The sequence below is a fragment of the Ursus arctos genome, unplaced genomic scaffold (assembly GCF_023065955.2).
Source record: "Ursus arctos isolate Adak ecotype North America unplaced genomic scaffold, UrsArc2.0 scaffold_3, whole genome shotgun sequence".
NCBI lineage: Eukaryota > Metazoa > Chordata > Mammalia > Carnivora > Ursidae > Ursus > Ursus arctos.
The window spans coordinates 100,710,302-100,725,522 of record NW_026622985.1 but is presented as its reverse complement, the minus strand read 5'-3'; the positions used below and the strand labels follow the sequence as shown (position 1 = coordinate 100,725,522).

At 42.4% G+C, this 15,221-nt stretch overlaps 1 protein-coding gene across 3 annotated transcripts in view; it reads left to right on the top strand.

Annotated features, from left to right (window-relative positions):
* LMBR1 (limb development membrane protein 1) overlaps window positions 1-15,221 on the top strand; it is a 180,989-nt gene that overhangs the window by 31,831 nt on the left and 133,937 nt on the right. For all 3 annotated transcript variants that reach the window (XM_026479220.4, XM_057304482.1, XM_026479222.4), the window contains exon 2: window positions 13,135-13,207. In XM_026479220.4, the coding sequence (XP_026335005.1) occupies window positions 13,135-13,207 (73 nt within the window). The remainder of the gene's footprint in view (window positions 1-13,134; window positions 13,208-15,221) is intronic.

Here is a 15,221-nt window from a genome sequence, read left to right as displayed (position 1 = left end):
TGTGTTTTCATTCTCGTTGGTCTCCATAAATTGTTTAAATTGATTTTTGATTTCCTGGTTTATCGAATCATTCCTGAGCGGGATGGTTCTTAGTCTCCAAGTGTTTGAGTTTCTTCCAAATTTTTCCTTGCGGTTGAGTTCCACTTTCAAAGCGTTGTGGTCTGAGAATATGCAGGGAATAATTTCAGTCTTTTGGTATCGGTTGAGACCTGTTTTGTGTCCCAGAACATGGTCTATTCTTGAGAATGTTCCATGGGCATTAGAATAGAATGAGTATTCTTTGGTTCTGGGGTGTAGTGTTCTATATATATCTATGAGGTCCAACTCGTCGAGTATGGCATTCAAAGCCTTTGATTCTTTGCTTAGTTTTTGCAAGGGTGTTCTGTCTATTTCTGATAGTGGGGTGTGAGGTCCCCTACTATTAATGTATTTTTATCCATATGTCTCTTTATTCTGGTTAAGCGTTGGCTTGTGTATCTTGCTGCTCCCCTGTTGGGGGCATATATATTTATAATTGTCATATCCACTTGTTGGATACATCCTTTAAGAATAATATAGTGCCCTTCTGTGTCTCTAACTATAGTCTTTCGTTTAAAATCCAATTTATCTGATATGAGAATTACTACCCCAGCTTTCTTTTAAGGTCCATTTGCGTGAAAGATGTTACTCCATCCCTTTACTTTCAGTCTGAATGTATCTTTGGGTTCAAAATGAGTCTCCTGTAGACAGCAAATGGATGGGTCATTTCTTTTTATCCAATCTGCAACCCTGTGACGTTTATGGGAGCATTTAAGCCATTCACATTGAGACTGAATACTGAGAGATATGATTTTAATGATGCCATGTTGCCAGTAAAGTCTTTGTTTGTATCGGTTGTGACTTTCTGTTCTGTATCACTCTTGGGGCCTTTTTACCTTTATAGAACCCCCCTTAATATCTCCTGTAGTGCTGGTTTCATGGTTACGAAATTGGTCAATGACTGGCGATTCTGGAAGGTCTTTATTTCTCCATCCATTCTGAATGACAGCCTTGCTGGATAAAAGATTCTTGGCTGCATGTTTTTCTCTGAAAGAGCTTTAAATATACTCCCCCCACCCTTTCTCTCATTCCAGGTCTGTGTAGACAGGTCTGACGTAATTCTGATACCTTTGCCTTGGTACGTGAGAAATTTCTTTGCCCTGGCCGCTTTCAATACTGTATCCTTGGATCTAATATTTGCGAATTACACTATGACGTGATGTGGTGTAGGTTTGTCGTGGTTGAGCTTGGGAGGGGTCCTCTCTGCCTCTTGGACACGAATGTTTGTTTCCCTCGCTAGATTAGGGAAGTTTTCAGCTACAGTTTGTTCAAATATCTCTTCTAGACCTCTGTTTTTCTCCACCCCCTCGGGGATGCCGATGATTCTGACATTGGATCGTTTCATTGAGTCCGTAATCTCCCGTAACCTACATTCGTGGGCGTGGATTATTTTAAGTCCAGCTTCTATTTTCGTTTTTTCTTCTACTAACCCATCCTCTAATTCGCTAATACGTTCCTCTGCCTCATTTACCCTGGCCGTCAGAGCCTCTAGTTTTGACTGCATTTGGCTCATAGAATTTTTAATTTCTGCCAGATTCGCTCTCATTTCCGCCCTTAGAGATTCTATATTCTCATTAACATTTTCGTTAATACTTTTTTCAAGTCTACACATCATCTTGACCATCGTTACTCTGAATTCCATTTCTGATTAATTTGGTTACATCCATATGCATTAGTTCTGTGGCAGAGGCCACAGACTCATTGTCTTTTCTTTGCTGGGCGGGACTTCTCCTTCTCGTCATTCTGATGAGAAGAGGTTGCAGGGTTGTCCAGAGCCCAAATTATTGACTGGGACCCAGGCCGTGCACCCTTGTTTTATAGGGATCTTAGGGGTGTGGGCTTCTTCTTTAAAGATTTTATTTATTTATGTGGCAGAGAGACAGCCAGAGAGAGAGGGAACACAAGCAGGGGAGTGGGAGAGGAAGAAGCAGGCTCCCAGCGGAGGAGCCCGATGAGGGACTCCTTTCCGGATCTCCGGGATCACGCCCTGAGCCAAAGACAGGCGCTTAATGACTGCGCCACCCAGGCGCCCCGGGATGTGGGCTTCTTGATTTTTCAGCCTGCCTTCTGGAGGAGGGGCCTGCCGCGCCGATACTCAGGCAACCCTGTTTGGGTAGAGTCTCTGTGTCCCCTGCGAAGGGGGATGGGGATGGGCACGCTGTGAGCCGGTATTTCTAGGCTTTTGTTCTCTGGAAGCTTTCCCTGGCGGTTTGCTGTGCCTCTTCTGAGAGTCAGAGCAGCAGTGGCCGAATCTCAGCCTCTGTCTCAGAACAGAGGGATTGCGGACCGTTCTCCACTGATATTGTGGCCACTTTAACCCTGTTACTGTTGGTGCTGCTCAACCCTGCAGCGTCCCGGGATGTGCGCCCCACACCCGGTGTCCCAGCCCTCACTTCCAGGGCCATCCCGTCTCTGTCCTTTTGTGTTTCTAGCACCGCCAGCTGCCAGCCGCCCCCCGCGCGCTCCCGGCTCACGGTCTCAGTCTGCTATCTCCCAGGTGCCATCTGGGAGTTCACCCGCTCCCCCGTGCAGGTGGCTACCGCTTCCCGGCGCCCGAACGCGGCGGCTCCCTCCCCCTTCCATTTATCTTCCGATATCTGTGCGCGGTTTCACGGCTCCCGCCTTCGTACCTCAATACTCAGCGCTGGAGATGTTCATTTATAGAGATCCAGATGTATCTTCCTGCGTCTCAGGCTGATTCCATGGATGTTCAGGCTGGTCTGGTACCTATCCAACTCGACTCAGGGGACCAGCTGAAAAAGGGGTCCCCTACTCCTCCACCATCTTAACCCCCTGTAAACATTCTTTAATCATAACCTTTTCTTCTTCCACATTCCTTGGTCTTTTATTGCAGCTCTACAGGGAACCTCAGTTGATAGATACCTCCATTAATCCATCATTCTGTGCTTGATTTCTTTTTTTCCCCCCAATCTATTTAGGATTTATGGCCATTCATTTCACTCACTTTTTTTTTTTAATTTTATATTTTAGAGATAGGGAGAGAGTGAGAGAGAGAGAGAGAGAGGGTGCGCACTAGTGGGGTAGAGGAGAAACAGAGGGGGAGGGAGAACAGGGAGCCCAGGGGATTACAACTTGAGCCAAAGCGAAATGCCCAACCGACTGAGCCACCCTGGCACCCGTCACTCACTTTTGCTGATACCCTAATCCAGTGGTTTTCAGACTGTGGTCCAGGGATTTCTGGGGGTTGATGGTTAAAACCCTGGTAGCAGATTAGGTTACATGTGAGGAGTTTGTGGATTGAGAATAGATATCTGGCTCAGCCCTGAAATCGTAGAGAAGAATAATAGTGTGTTTTGTTTTGTTTTTTTGTAGAAGAATAATGTTTAAAGGCTGGCAGGAAGAGGGAAGCTAGTGATGGAGACTGGGTGAATAATCAGAGAAGGAGGATGATTGCAGAAATAGGAGGGACTGCTCAGAGATCAGGTGAAATTGTGGGAGTGGAATTTGGCTGGTAGGTCTTGACTGACCACTGCCAGAGCACTTGGAGTTGGGCAGGGGACATGAGTCAGATTTGTGATTAGAGGAGTGAGTGAGTGGTACCCAGTGCAGTCTGCAAGTGTAGGCTGTACAGAGGAGGAGAGAATATAGGGTAGTTGTTAGAATCCTCAAACCTCTGCTCGTTTTACCTGCAGCTTCCCCGGCATCTAAGAGCCAGGCCATTATGTTGCAGAACAGTAGTGGGCCTCCTGCCTGGCTTGGAGGTTCAGGTTGGGCTTGCCTGCAGCTGTGAAGTCCATTTCATCTTGCTGTGGCTCTCACTTACCCTATATGCTCTACTCCATTTACGGTGTCATCCTCCCGTGTGAATTCTGTCTCCACGTGTAACTCTTACTTGAGGAACTTGGCTTCTATTTTACTGAGAAACTAGAAACCATCAAAAGAGCATGTTATTGTGCTTTTACCACACATCTGCTTACCTACCTGCAATGCAGCTCAAATATTCTGTCCTCTTCTGCTTCTCCTCCTCCTTCTCACTAGGGGTACGTTTATTTCTAGCTCCTCACCTTGAACACATTGCTTTAGCACTTCTCCTTTTTCTTTCTTGCATCAATAATTTTTCTCTCTACCTGATTGTTATTGCAACTACGTGTAACTTTTCTCATCTTAAAAAAAAAAAACCCTCTTCACGGTTCCCATCACATTTCTTTTGCTTCCCTTTACCATAAAATTCCTAATAAGAACTGTGTACATATTATTTTCAGTTCTTCTTCTCTCTTAATTTACTTCAGTCAGGGTTTTACGTTCACCGCTTCAGAAAAACAGCTCTTGTCAAGGTCACTGATGACCTCCATGTTGCTAAATCCAGTTGTCAATTCTCAGTGCTCATCTTACTTGGCCTGTCAGCAGCATTTGACACGGCTGATAATTCCCTTTTCCTACATGAACTTTCTTCATTTGGCTTTTGGGACATCACAGTCTCTTGTTTGCCTCCTACCTGCTCTCTGCTGCTTCTCAGCTCTTCCTGATTCCTTCTGTCAGGTTGACTTCTAAATATTTGAGAGCTCCGGGGCTTGGTTCTCAGACTTCTCTGGCTGAACTCACTTCCTAGGATGGAAATCTCATCTGGTCTCAGGGCTTTAAATATCTATCTGCTTATGTCCCCCTGCTCCTCACCTTAAAAAAAAAATTCTAGCCAGGCTCCTTTCCTTGGACTGTACAGATTTTTATATCCAACAGCTCGTCCACCCTCTCCACCTGAGTGTTGTATTTCACATTCAACAGTGTAAACTGTACTTTTTATTTCCAATGAGAAATAACTTTACTCATAATCTTTCCTGACTCAGGAAATGGCCACTCTCTCTTTCCAGTTTCTTAGGCCAAGACTTATCCCTGCAAGTCCTGTCAAGTCTGTTTTCAAAATGTACCCAGAACTTGATAATTTTTGATATTTCTACTACACAGGTCTCAGTCACCTCTCTTCTGGATGATTGCAGGACACTCCTAACTGGTCTGCTGCTTTAGACCTGGTACCTTCTAAGTTACTTTCCACATTGTACCGAGAGTGAGCCTTTTGCCTTCTGTCAGATCCTGTCACCCTTCTGCTCAGAGTCCCACCGTGGATTCCTGTCTCACCCAGGGTAAAAACCAACTCTTCACTGTTTGTGAGAACTGACACTTAGTATAAACTCCTGTGTGACCTCACTTCTTACTTCTTTCTTGCTGTTTGAACACACCGGGGCTTTTCCTTTCTCGGACCCTTGTTGTGACTGTTCTCTATGCCTTGAGTACCCTCCCTCCAGATTTCTGCATGTCTTGCTCTCTTCTTCTCCCACAAGTCCTTCCTCAGCTGTCACCTTATTAGTGAGGCATGCCCCCTCACCTCTGTTTGCACTCCCTATTCCCCTAATCCTACACTAATTGTCATTTGCCCCGTTGACTATTTATTGGTTATCAGTTTTCTTAGTGGAATGTAAGCTCAGTGAGGGCAAGGAGCTTTGTTTTGTTCACCTCTGTGTTCTCAGTTCTGAAAAGAGTGCCTGGTGTAGTGTTAGCTCATGACAAGTAATTGGTGAATGAATTGAATTTCAGGTAGCTTCTGTAATAAATATTAATTGCCTTGGTCATTCGATTCCTCTGACTTCAACCTCATAAGTCACAGAATTTCTGCCCAGTTACTCTTCTTTCCAGCACTCTTGCAGCCCTTCTCAGACTTAACCATTCCATTATAAACAATCTCCCCGACCCTTAACATCTACTTAGAAGACCCCCTCTATTTACATTTCTTCACCAATAGCTGGTTTCCTTTTTGACCCATTTTCCCTACTCCAGGATTTTGGGAGGAAGTAGTGATGGTGTTAACATTCTCTTATCCATCTGGAGTTCTTTTTTTTTTTTTTAATTAAAAAATGTTTATAATTTTATTTTGTTATATTAGTCACCATACAGTACATCCCCAGTTTTTGATGCAATGTTCCATGATTCATTATTTGCGTATAACACCCAGTGCACCATGCAATATGTGCCCTTCTTAATACCCATCACTGGCCTATCCCAATCCCCCATCCCCTCCCCTCTGAAGCTCTCAGTTTGTTTCCCAGGGTCCACAGTCTCTCATGTTTCATTCCCCCTTCTGTTTATCCCCCCCTTCATTCTTCCCTTCCTTCTCCTACCAATCTTCCTATTTCTTATGTTCCATAAATGAGTGAAACCATATGATTATTGTCTTTCTCTGCTTGACTTATTTCACTTAGCATAATCTCCTCCAGTCCCGTCCATGTTGCTGCAAATGTTGTGTAATCGTTTTTTCTGATGGCTGAGTAATATTCCATCGTATATATGGATCACATCTTCTTAATCCAGTCATCTGTTGAAGGGCATCTCAGCTCCTTCCACGATTTAGCTATTGTGGGCAATGCTGCTATGAACATTGGGGTGCATATGTCCCTTCTCTTCACTACGTCTGTATCTTTGGGGTAAATACCCAGTAGTGCAATTGCTGGATCATAGGGTAGCTCAATTTTTAACTTTTTAAGGGAACTCCACACTGTTTTCCAAAGTGGCTGTACCAACTTGCATTCCCACCAACAGTGTGAGAGGGATCCCCTTTCTCCACATCCTTTCCACCATTTGTTGTTTCCTTCCTTGTCAATTTTTGCCATTCTAACTGGTGTAAGGTGGTATCTCAAGGTGGTTTTGGTTTGAATTTCCCTGATGGCTAATGATTTTGAACATTTTTTCATGTGTCTGTTAGCCATTTGTATGTCTTCATTGGAAAAGTGTTCATATCTTCTGCCCATTTTTTGATTTGAATATTTGTTTCACGTGTATTGAGTTTGAGAAGTTCTTTGTAGATCTTGGATACTAGTCTTTTATCTGTAGGGTCATTTGCAAATATCTTCTCCCATTCCGTGGGCTGCCTCTTAGTTTTTTTTGACTGTTTCCTTGGCTTTTCAGAAGCTTTTTATCTTGATGAAGTCCCACAAGTTCATTTTATCTTTTGTTTCTCTTGCCTTTGGAGATGTGTCATGAAAAAGGTTGGTGTGGCTGATGTCGTAGAGGTTGCTGCCTATGCTCTCCTCTAGGATTTTGATGGATTCCTGTCTCACATCGAGGTCTTTCATCCATTTGGAGTTTATTTTTGTATATGGTGTGAGAGAGTGGTCAAGTTTTATTCTTTTGCATGTAGCTGTCCAATTTTCCTAGCACCATTTATTGAAGAGACTGTCTTTTTTCCACGGGATGTTTTGTCGTGCTTTGTCAAAGATTAATTGCCCAAACAGCCTAGTGTCCATTTCTGGGTTCTCTATTCTGTTCCATTGGTCTATGTGTCTGTTTTTGTGCCAGTACCATGCTGTCTTTGTGATCACAGCTTTGTAGTATAGCTTGAAATCCGGCAACATGATGCCCCCAGCTTTATTTTTCCTTCTCAACAATTCCTTGGCGATTCGGGGCCTTTTCTGGTTCCACACAAATTTAAGGGTTGTTTGTTCCAGTTCTTTGAAAAATGTCATTGGTATTTTGATTGGGATGGCATTGAAGGTGTAGATTGCTCTGGGTAGCATAGACATTTTAACTATGTTAATTCTTCTGATCCATGAACATGGAATATTTTTCCATCTTTGTGTGTCTTCTTCAATGTCTTTCAAGAGTGATTTGTCGTTTCTAGAATATAGATCCTTTACGTCTCTGGTTAAGTTAATTCCAAGACAACGTATGATTTTTCGTGCTATTGTAAATGGAATGGGTTCCCTAATTTCTCTTTCTTCAGTCTCATTGTTCGTGTATAGAAATTCAACTGATTTCTGAGCATTGATTTTGTATCCTGCCACGTTACTGAATTGCTCTATAAGTTCTAGTAGTTTGGGGGTGGAGTCTTTTGGGTTTTCTATATAGAGTATCATGTCATCTGCGAAGAGCTACAGTTTGACTTCTTCCTTGTCAATTTGGATACCTTTTATCCCTTTTTGTTGTCTGATTGCTGTTGCAAGGACTTCTGGTACTATGTTGAATAATAATGGCGAGAGTGGGCATCCTTTTCGTGTCCCTGATCTTAAGGGAAAGGCTTTCAGCTTTTCCCCATTGAGAATGATATTTGCTGTAGGCTTTTCATAGATGGTTTTTATGAGATTGAGGAATGTGCCCTCTATCCCTACACTCTGAAGGGTTTTAATCAGGAAAGGATGCTGTATTTTGTCAAATGCTTTTTCTGCATCAATCGAGAGGATCGTATGGTTCTTGACTCTTTTCTTGTTGATATGATCTATCACACTGATCGATTTGCGACTGTTGAACCACCCTTGCATCCCAGGGATGAATCCCACTTGGTCATGATGGATAATCCTTTTAATGTACTGTTGGATCCTATTGGCTAGGATCTTGTTGAGAATTTTGGCATTCATATTCATCAGGGAAATCGGTCTGTAATTCTCCTTTTTGATGGGGTCTTTGCCTGGTTTGGAGATCAAGGTAATACTGGCCTCATAGAATGAGTTTGATAATTTTCCTTCTGTTTCTATTTTTTGAAACAGCTTCAGGAGAATAGGTATTATTTCTTCTTTGAATGTTTCGTAGAATTCCCCGGGGAATCCGTCAGGCTCTGGACTCTTGTTTTTGGAGAGGTTTTTGATCACTGCTTCAATCTCTTCATAATTAATTGGTCTGTTTAAATAATCAGTTTCTTCCTGTTTCAGTCTTGGTAGTTTATAGGTTTCCAGGAAGGCATCCATCTCTTCCAGGTTGTTTAATTTATTGGCATAAAGCTGTTGATAAAAGTTCCTAATGATCCTTCCTATTTCATTGGTGTTGGTTGTGACCTCTCCTTTTTCATTCATAATTTTATTAATTTGGGTCCTTTCTCTACTCTTTTGAATAAGTCTGGCCAGTGGCTTATCGATCTTATTTATTCTTTCAAAGAACCAGCTTCTATTTCTGTTGATCTGCTCTACTGTGCTCCTGGTTTCTAATTCATTGATCTCTAATCTTGATCATCTGCCTTCTCGTGCGTGGGTTGGGCCTGTTCTTCTGTTCCAGCTCTAGTTTCTTGAGAATATAAAAACTGCCTTTTAGGTTTTTCTGTTCTTTTGAGTGAGGCTTGGGCTACATATTTTCCCCTTAGGACTGCCTTTGCAGTGTCCCGTACGTTTTGGACCGATGTGTTTTCATTCTCATTGGTCTCCAAAAATTGTTTAAACTGATTTTTAATTTCCTGGTTTACCCAATTGTTCTTGAGCGGAATGGTTCTTAGTTTCCAAGTGTTTGAGTGTCTTCCAAATTTTTCCTTGTGATTGAGTTCCAGTTTCAAAGTGTTGTGTTCTGAGAATATGCAGGGAATAATCTCAGTCTTTTGTTATCAGTTGAGACCTGTTTTGTGACCCAGTATATGGTCTATTCTGGAGAAAGTTCCATGTGCATTCGAAAAGAATGAGTATTCTGGTGTTCTGGGGTGTAGTGTTCTGTATACATCTGTATATACTCATCGAGTATGGCATTCAAAGGTCTTGTTTCTATGTTGGTTTTCTGCACCAGTGCTCTGTCTATTGCCGATAGTGGAGTGTTGAGGTCCCCTACTATTAACGTATTTTTATCTATATGTCTCTTTATTCTGGTTAAGAGTTGGCTTGTGTATCTAGCTGCTCCCCTGTTTGGGGGCATAGATATTTACAATTGTCATATCCACTTGTTGGATACATCCTTTAAGAATAATACAGTGTCCTTCTGTATCTCTAACAACAGTCTTTAGTTTACAATCCAATCTGTCTGATATGAGAATTGATACCCTGGTTTTCTTTTGAGGTCCATGGGCATGAAAAATGATTTTCCATCCCTTCACTTTCAGTCTGGGTGTATCTTTAGGTTCAAAATGAGTCTCTTGTGGACGGCAAATGGGTGGGTCATATCTTTTTATCCAGTCTGCAACTCTGTGGTGTTTTATGGGAGCATTTAGGCCATTCACATTGAGAGTGATTATTGAGAGATATGATTTTAATGATATCATGTTGCCTGTGAAGTCTTTGTTTCTGTAGATGGTAAATTTCTGTTCTGTATCACTCTTGGGGCCTTTTTATTTTTATAGAACCCCCCCCTTAATATCTCACGTAGGGCTGGTTTGGTGGTTACAAATTCCTTCAGTTTCTGCCGATCCTGGAAGGTCTTTATCTCTCCATCAATTCTGAATGACAGCTTTGCTGGATAAAGGATCCTTGGCTGCGTGTTCTTCTCAGATAGAGCTTTGAAAATACCCTGCCAACCCTTCCTGGCCTGCCAGGTCTCTGTAGACAGGTCTGACATTATTCTGATATTTTTCCCTCTGTACGTAAGGATTTTCTTCCCCCTGGCTGCTTTCAATACTGTATCCTTGGATCTAATATTTGCGAATTGCTCTATGACGTGATGCGGTGTAAGTTTGCTGTGATTGACCTTGGGAGGGGTCCTCTCTGCCTCTTGGACACGAATGCTTGTTTCCTTTGCCAGATTAGGGAAGTTCTCAGCTACAATTTGTTCAAATATCTCTTCTAGACCTCTCTCTTTCTCCACCCCCTCGGGGATGCCAATAATTCTGACATTGGAACGTTTCATCGAGTCAGTAATCTCCTGTAATCTACATTCTTGAGATTGGATTTTTTTGAGCCAAGTTTCTGTTTTAACTTTCTCTTCTACCATCCCATTCTCCAATTCACTAATGCATTCTTCTGCCTCATTTACCCTGGCCGTCAGAGTGTCTAGTTTAGGCTGCATTTGATTCATGGCATTTTTAATGTCTGCCGGATTCGCTCTCATTTCCGCCCTTAGAGATTCTATATTCTCGTTAATATTTTCATTAATGTATTTTTTCAATCCTACACATCATCTTGACCACTGTTACTCTGAACTCCATTTCTGACAATTTGGTTATATCCATATCCATCAGTTCTGTGGCAGAGGCCACAGACTCATTATCTTTTCTTTGCTGGGGGGGATTTCTCTTCCTTGTCATTCTGATGAGGAGAGGTTACAGGGATGCCCAGAGCCCAAATTATTGACCAGGACCCAGGCAGTGTGCACTTGTTTTATAGGGACCTTAGGGATGTTGGCTTCTTGATTTTTCAGCCTACCTTCTGGGGGAGGGGCCTGCCGCGCTGATACTCAGGCAACCCTGTTTGGGTAGAGTCGCCCTGTCCCCTGCGAGGGGGGATGGGGATGGACACAATGTTAGCTGGTATTTCTGGGCTTTTGTTCTCTGGCGGCTTTCCCTGGCGGTTTGCCGTGCCTCTTCTGAGAGTCAGAGCAGCAGTGGCCGTATCCTAGCCTCTGTCTCAGAACAGAGAGATCACAGTCCGCTCTCCACTGAGCTCCCCTGGCCACTTTAACTCTGTTTCTGTCGGTGCTGGTAAAAACCCTGCAGCATCCTGGGTTGTGCGCCCCACAGCCGCTCTCCCAGCCCTCACTTCCAGGGCTGGCATGTCTCTGTCTGTTGTGCTTCTAACACCGCCAGCTGCCTCCAGTTCCTGCGCGCGCTCCCGAGCTCCCTGTTTCAGTGTGGTTCCCGCGCGCGCTCTGGAGCTCCGGTTTTCAGTCTGGTCATGCACGTTCCCGGGCCATGGTCTCAGTCTGCTCTCTTGGGGGTGCCGGTCTGCGAGTCTGCCCCGCTCCCCAGTGCAAGTGGCTACTGCTTCCCGGTGCCCGAGTGCGTGGGCTCCCTCCCCCTTCCGTTTATCTTCCGATATCTGTGCATGGATTCATGGCTCCCCACTTTGTACCGCATATTCAGTGCTGGAGATGTTCATTTGTAGAGATCCAGATGCATCTTCCTGCATCTCAGGCTGATTCCATGGCTTTTCAGGGTGGTCTGGTAGATATCCAGCTTGACTCAGGGGACCAGCTGAGAAAGGGGTCCCCTACTCATCCGCCATCTTTTCTCCTCCTTGCAGAAAGTGGTCGCTTTCCTGTTCATAGAGTTTCTGTTACTTTTTTCTTCGTTCTCCAGTTGCATTCATAGGTATTCGGAATGGTTTGGTAGCTCTCTAGCTAAATTCCTGGGACCAGACGAACTTTAGGTCTCCTGCTCCTCTGCCATATTGGAACCGGAACCCCTCTGGAGTTCTTAATGGGCTCCCAGCTGCAGGCCAGTTTGATGCTTTTGACTTTTGGCTCCTCTTTGGTCACTGTCATTATTGTCTGTTGTCAGTTTTCCACTTCACTTGTATTTGGAAGAATTGTGACTTATGAGGCTGATGGTCTTACTCTCCATTCTCAGTTTGTCATTTCCTAGATGACATTGTACAGTGGCTGTTCACACCTAGATCTAAGGTCATTTTCAGTCATGTGGCCAACAACCCTTCTTCAGAAATCCATGCATAAGTGTGCTCCCTAGACTATGATCACTTGGAATTATTTCATTTGAGAGTCTTCAAACTATTTTTACCCTGATCCATAGTTCTAGGCTTTCTTTTGCACACTTGGTCTTTGACTATAATGAGATCTCCTGTTCCTTGACCCATTCTCTTTTACCTATCATCCCCATAAAATTAAATGGAATTTAATTTGAATTTAATATTTAAAAAGTTTCTCATTCAACTGCTGTTTATTTTGATGTGTGGTATGTTTATTAAATGATTATTCCCCCTTGCCCACACATATTGATTTGTGATGCCTCCTGTGTGTAGAACCAAATTATATAAATTTTTGTATAATAGCATGTTTCATTTATCTGTCAAGTTTTGGTGTCATCACACTCTTTAAATGTTATTGAAGCTTTATAGTGTGTTTGATATTTGGAAGGGATAGTAGCATCTTGTTGACTTTGGTTTTCAGAATTGTTGGTGTTGGCCTGGCTCTTTACACTTTCATATGATTTTGAAAACAATTCAGTTAAGTTATGAAAAGAATGATCTTCATTGGGCTCTTTTTTTTTTCCTGTAATGATATTAAAAACTGGCTATTTGACTTAGTTCATATAAGTTAATATTTTATCAAAACTTTATATTAGCAAAATATCTAAAAAATTTTACTTTTTAATATACTGAATCCTTCTTATGTATAAATACCAAAGATGTATCTTCTATAATTTAAAAAAAAATATGCAACAAATGTAAATGAACTGTTAATTTTTTTTTTCAGATATGTTTCCTTCTTTTTGCCGTTCTCTACATTGTTTCCTATTTCATCATCACAAGATACAAGAGAAAATCAGGCAAGTAGAAACATTGTAATTAAAACTTAGATCATCATGCCAGCTGGTATGTGGTGTATGGGCTATATACTGTGCCTGTCACTATGGTAGGATATATATTCAGTATGGCCATGATGGAAGGGCACAATAGCCTGGTACTAAAAGTAAGCAGTAACCTCCAGGGAATCTGACTGCTTGCAGGGTCATCATTCTCTTAGACCTGGGCCCTTGTTTACCACCATTCTTATGTCCAACCAAGAATAGTGTGGGGCTGCTCAGTATCTGGGAAGTTCTACAGTTTATAAGGATATATAGGTTCTTGTGACTGGCTCTGAGTTTGAACATGCATACTCCCACCCCATCTTTTCTCTGACTAGTAGACTATATTTTCTTTCTCTAAATTGGTGTAGAATTTAGAGTCTCCATGATACCATTTAGTATCAATTTAAGATTTAATTATGTATTATTCTTTCAATTATTTCATATATATCCTGTCTACCAGAGGGACCACTAAATATTTGTTTTAATAAATTTTTATTATTATTATTTTTAAAGATTTTATTTATTTTTTGAGAGAGAGAGTGAGCATGTGCACAAGCAGGGGAGGGGCAGAGGGAGAGGGAGGGGAACAAACAGACTCCCTGCTGAGCAGGGAGCCTGGTGCGGGGCTTGATCCCAGGACCCTTAGATCATGAACTGAGCCGAAGTCAGATGCTTAACTGACTGAGCCACCCAGGCACCCCTATTCTTTTTTTTTTTTTTTTAAGATTTTATTTATTTATTTGTAGAGAGTACAAGTGGGGGAAGCGGCAGGCAGAGGGAGAGGCAGGCTCCCCACTGAGCAGGGAGCCCGATGCAGGATTCGATCCCAGGACCCTGGGATCATGACCTGAGCTGATGGCAGATGCTTAACTGACTGAGCCACCCAGGGGTTCCATCCCCTATTCTTTTTTTAAAAATGAACTTTGTGCTAATTAATTCACAGATTTTTGTGCCAGGGTTTTGTAAGGACCTGAATAGTTGCCTTACTACCTTCTGTTAAATCTGAGCTATTTTCTAGAAATCACAGGATTTTCTACCTATGATGCTGGGCTAATAGTGGGTACCATATGAATACTTAAGGATTCCATATAATAGGAGCTCTTTATGTTATAATATTAAACTTGTTAGACTTTTGAAAGCAATTAGGAAATAATGCTTGCTCTAGTGTTTGACTCTATGATTACACTAAAATACTTCTTAGAATCTATAATCTCTCAAAAATTTGAAGACCTGCAAATTCAACACAGTATCTTAGCTATTTTTAAAGATGTTTTGGCATCAGGTTTTAATGATTATGGACATCGAAGAAGGGGGGAGAGAGAATTAATGAATATAAATGCATCATTTTAGGGGAAATTAGGGGATGACGAGCAGGTAAATTGAGGTTTTATTAGATGATTTGGACGATTTTTAAATATTTATTTATTTTGAGAGTGTGAGCAAGGGTGGGGGGCAGAGACAGAGGGGGAGAGAGAGTCCCAAGCAGACTCCCCTGAGCCCTCTGATGAGCATGGAGCCTGATGCAGGGCCTGATCCGTGACCCTGAGACCATGACCCCAGTGGAAATCAAGAGCTGGATATCCAACTGACTGAGCCACCGGGGCACCCATATTAGATGATTTTTAAAGTAATGGTAGGGAGGGGTGATGAATACCCTGGACTTAGTAGAATGTAGGGAGAAGAACTAAAATTTATATGAAGCTATTAAAATATTATTCAGTAGTTGATGGTTAATTGGGGGTGTGCACAACAGTATAAAAATTCATTGTGACTGTTATTTTATGGTCCTTTTGGTTGTAAAGCTATTTTGGGCAGCCCATAATTAAGAATGGAGATTGGAGTAAGAGAATGGCTCAAATGCACCATTGACACGGAAACAGGTGGACACTCATAATTACAGAGACCTAGAAAGAAAGCCTTTGAGAACAACCCCAGTTAGGTATTGAGAAGAAGGGGGGGCCAGGGGCTGTTGTGCAATATTCTTGTAATTGGA